The sequence below is a fragment of the Engraulis encrasicolus genome, chromosome 1 (assembly GCF_034702125.1).
Source record: "Engraulis encrasicolus isolate BLACKSEA-1 chromosome 1, IST_EnEncr_1.0, whole genome shotgun sequence".
Classification (NCBI taxonomy): Eukaryota; Metazoa; Chordata; class Actinopteri; order Clupeiformes; family Engraulidae; genus Engraulis; species Engraulis encrasicolus.
The window spans coordinates 14242975-14247974 of NC_085857.1; the positions used below are offsets into that span (position 1 = coordinate 14242975).

At 44.7% G+C, this 5000-nt stretch overlaps 1 protein-coding gene across 2 annotated transcripts in view; it reads left to right on the top strand.

Moving 5' to 3' along the window:
• Nucleotides 1-5000, top strand: part of LOC134448157 (signal-induced proliferation-associated 1-like protein 2) — a 202612-nt gene that overhangs the window by 85796 nt on the left and 111816 nt on the right. For both annotated transcript variants that reach the window (XM_063197918.1, XM_063197919.1), the window contains exons 16-17: nucleotides 1727-1934; nucleotides 2391-2494. In XM_063197918.1, the coding sequence (XP_063053988.1) occupies nucleotides 1727-1934; nucleotides 2391-2494 (312 nt within the window). The remainder of the gene's footprint in view (nucleotides 1-1726; nucleotides 1935-2390; nucleotides 2495-5000) is intronic.

Sequence of the window (5000 nt, forward strand, 5' to 3'; positions counted from 1 at the left end):
AGATTTTTTCAACCTAATTCCAAAATTACCACAAGTACACAAAGACCTACTGATATCAGTATGTGGGAATGTATTGGGGTATTGATATTGTAATTTAGTGTTTGCTCATTAATTATGTAGTAGCGTCATTTAAAAAAAACATTTTTTCATTAATTCATGACCCTTCCCCATTTTGCATTTTTATTCACACTAAGCTGTGTCTGATTCAATAGTGTCACTTAAAAAGGGGGTTTTCTCCCTATAATTGCATTGCCTTTTAACTCATTAATAATGCAATGGGCATTTATTTACTAAGATGGCATATTGACATTCTTTCTGAATGTTGGCTCATTAATTGCATAGTAGTGTCGCAAAAAAAGGATTATTTTTTTTAATCTCTGTTATTGCATTTCATTATGACCTTTCCCCATATGCCCACTGCAGTAATTCACTAAGCTGTCTACTGTGTGAGCGATGCTCTCCATCATTAGTGGGTTCCCATGGGGAGGGGAGCTCTATGCTGTTGGTGGAGATGGATCTGATTCTGACATCATGCATCAGCTGCTGTTTTTTGCTGACTGGTTTGTTCTTCTTTGCCCTTTCTCTCTTTTTTTCTGTGTGTGTGTGTGTGTGTGTGTGTGTGTGTGTGTGTGTGTGTGTGTGTGTGTGTGTGTGTGTGTGTGTGCGTGCGTGCGTGCGTGCGTGCGTGCGTGCGTGCGTGCGTGCGTGCGTGCGTGCGCCTGTGTGTGCCCGTGTGCGCCTGTGTGTGTGTGCGCGTGTGTGTGTGTGTGTGCGTGTGTGTGTGTGTGCTTCTCTGCTCGCGCGTGCGCATGAGTACATGTGTATGTGCACATGCACATGCTTTGGTGTGTGTGCACGCGTGCATGTGCGCATGTGTCTATTTGTGTGTGTACAGTACATGTGTCCCATGTGCATATGCCCATGGGACACGCACACATTTTACACACACACACACACACACACACACACACACATTTCACGCCTTTATGTGTTTGTGTTCGTCATGTCCATGTGAATGTGTGCCACTTGACCTTTTTCAGCTGCATGTACTGTATGTCAATTTGCACACACATGTACACAGGCAGGCACACTTGCGCACAGTACAGTACAGTTCAGCACAGTACAGTACAGTACAGTATGGATGTGTTTTTGCAAAGTGACAATAGCAAAGGCACTGTGAAAATCGGAAATGGAATTTTCCCCAAGGGGGTGGGGGGTCAATAAACAAATCAACCAAAAAAAAAAAACAGGCACACCAGACAAGCTACGTAACTAACTCTTTTCATTTGCCACTGCTTTCACCCCACAGCGGCTGGCTGTTTTGCAAAGCAAGAAAAAAAAAAACTGAAGAAAAATAAACATGTGTTTTGAATGTAAAATAAAACTGTTTTGCATGTCTAAAAGGGAGTTTGAAGAAGGAGGACTTATTTTGTGTGTGTGTGTGTGTGTGGGGGGTGGGGGGTGTGGACGTGGACGCACAGATGACTTGTGTGTGTCTTCTCTGATAGGGTCAGCTGCACTGCTCCCTGCCTTCAAACCAACAAACTGTGTTTTTGTATCTAGCTACTTTTCACATCTTTGTGTGTGTGTGTCTTCTCTGATAGAGGCTGCTCCGAGTTGTACAGCTCCCTGCCTCAAAACCGACAAAGCTGTGTTAATATATTGTTGTGTCTACCTAATGAACTAACCCTTTCACATCTTTGTATGTGTGTGTCTTCTCTCGTAGGGGCTGCTCCGAGTTGTACCGCTCCCTTCCCCTGGTGGAGTACAAGATGGAGAGCGAGGCTGGCATGCCGGTGCCCGTGTCCGTGCCCGTGCGTCAGATGCCACCCTCGGCCATGGGCACCCTGACCAGCGCTGCTGGGGTCGGGTGGCACCGCGCCCACCCCATGTCGGCCGCCCATCAGCAGATGGCACGGACCTCGCCCACGCAGGTACGTACTGTACCCAACATCGTTTAGCTTGTAATGGCAATTTAGATAGTACACGCAGTATCTCTCCTGACAATCGTGAACTAGTCTCAAACTATTCAACGTTTGAACCACCCCCCCCCTCTCCCCACACCAAAAAAAAAAATCGGACAAAACATCGGGAATTGTGTAATTTGAGCCTGGATTTACTGTTTTTGACTGTATGCATGTTGTCTATTGTGTTGTATATTCAATATTGCGTATTGAGAAACACTAGGTTAGAGCCTCTGTATGTATTTCCATTTTGTCCCAGGGTTAGGGTTAGGGTTAGCTGTCTCTGAGCTGTCTTATCAATGCTTCACAATGTGGAACCCTGGTCTGAGTACCCGTTCTATTGCACTTTCCCGAGGCGGAGGTTGAGGTTTCTGACGACCGAGTTTCAAATGAATGAGCCTCTGTATGTATTTCCATTTGTCCCAGGCCCAGCAGGCTCCGTCCCCTAGCCAGCAGCAGCGGTTCCACTACGCCCAGGCGGCCATCTCGCGGAGCACCTCCTTCGACAAGAAGTTCCAGGATGGACAGAGGTTAGGAGACAAGCACAGTACTACTTACTACTGTTCTATTCTGTGTGTTTTTATTTCTTGGAGTGAACAAGTTTTGCCCTCTGTGATGAGGACTGGCTGTGTGTGACTGGCTTGCGAGGATGTGAGTTCAAGACTGTGGGACTACCAAGGCAAGCACACTAGGCTTTGAGAAGAGCCCATAGACTCTTACGGTAGGGACACATACACGCAAATTTGCGAACTTTGTCATTCATTCCTATGAGAGGAGTGAAGGCATGCGAAAGCAAGCGAACAGGAGCGAAGCGAAGCGCAATTATTAAAGAAAGTTTAATGTTGTGCAAATGAGGAGCGAATTCGCCTGCCGAGGCCCAATCAAATCAACAACATAACTGTTCCATTCCATTTGATTCGCCGCAACGACCTGATGACGGTTGGATTTCGCCTCTCTTCGCTTCGCTCGCTTCGCCTCCTATGTGTCCCTACTGTTAACGCAGCTACGTCGGCCGGTCAGTTGGTCCATTGGTCGGCCAGAAACTGGTCAGAGCTGGTTTACTTTTTGGAGGGTTTATAGTACCGTATGTCTGTGGCCCTTTCCACTTGGTGTGTGATTCAGAGGCTCAAGTTGTCAACACTCAATAGTTTTCGTCTTTTTTTTTGTGCTTTTTTGCGCTTTCTCTTCTGTTCTCACCACAGTGGGCTTCCTTGTTTGATCGTCTCCTCTTCTTTGTTATTATTCAAGATTTCATGATTAGTTATTATCTTATCTCAATTCATGTTTTTGTCCTCTAGTTGTAATGAATGGACACTCGTGTACAACACGTTCTGAGTATAATAATCACCACTCTAATCTGTCTAAATTGCAATCAGTTTTAATCAAATTGCCTTGAGGACGGTGATTACAACTTGTTGAGCACGATTTAATCAGCCTGTGGACCTTTGAGCTGGCACGCTCTCCTTTGTGTGATAATGGAGATGTCTCTCAAAAAGAGTACCAAAAAATAATAATGAAGTTTGGACAGCTTCAGGCTAGGGTCATTTTTGCTCCTCTGCAAACATAGCATCACCACATCACTGCTAACATTTGAACACAGTACGTCCCTTCTCATTTTTCCTCTTTTCTTTTTCAACATGAGTGCGTTTTAATATGCGACCTTGCCTCCTCCACTTGCCTCCTCCACTTGCTTCTCGTCATGATGACATCACTGACAACAGCATTATATTTCAAGCAAAAAATGTGAGCCACTGTTTTTCATGACACCAGCCTCTCTTACTCATGACACTAGAGACAGTCAGGATTAGTGTTGCACCGATACCGATACCAGTATCGGTGGATCGGCACTAAAATGGTGGTATCGGTATCGGCGAGTATCAACAAATAGTGCACCAATACCATTTACAGGTGCTTGTATGATACTTAAACCACCTTGAAATGAGTTATTTCATAGAGGTATTTAAAACGTATAAAGGTTTTGCTGGATGCACTTTGTATTAGTCTTTTTCCTGTTTCACAAAGGTGGGCAGCAGCCTGACAAAGCCATGCAATGATTTTACATCCAAGTAGTATGCACTACAGCCCTTCATATATATACATTTCAAATAGGGTGGTATCAGTATCGGTATGGTATCGGTATCGGCCGATACTGCACAGTCAGGTATCGGGTATCAGTATCGGGGCCAAAAAATGGTATCGATGCAACACTAGTCTGGATACAATGTCACCAGTTTATGCATAGTAATATGACAAGTTATGTTATGCCACCCTACTTTTAAAAGAAAAGGAGAGAGCTGGGTGTCCTAAATACGGTAGTCATTGCATCCCCACATTGCAATACCATAAGACACCTGTGATGTCACATTTACCTGCATCAGACAGACATCATATATCATTCTTAACCCCAACTTGCCAACAATTTGCTGTACTCAGTCTGAACATATGTCTACCCTCTTCACGAATCATTGCAATCAGGCCCGCCGACAGGGGGGGGAGGGGTATGTTGTCCTGGGACCGGGGAGATAGGGGGCCCAGAATTGGGTACCAATTACATTGTATGTATTAGATAGGGGGCCCTTTCAGATGACTTTGTCCCGGGCCTAGCAAACACTGTCAGCGGCCCTGATTGCAATAGTGATAAAATTCAGGTCGATCACAATTTTGGAGAGAAAAAAACTACTACTATTACAGACACCATGCATCATTCTTAGCCCCCACTTGACAACACTTTGCTGTATTCAGTCTGCGTTGCAAGGGTACGCTCTTGGAGGGATGGACGATAAATCTTTCGCAACTCATTGCAATAGTAGCAAAATTCAGGCCAGTGGAGACTTCGATAAAAAGAACAAAACATACTACAGGCAAAACAGACACAGTGTATCATTCTTAAACCCCCGTCTTGCCAGCACTTTGCTGCACTCTGTCTGTGCTTAAGCTTATGCTGGTTTTGAACCAGATGATGAATCTCTTTTTGTGAATCATTGCTGCGGTAAAATATTTAGGCCAATTTAAAGGCGATGATCAGCCTTTAGAATT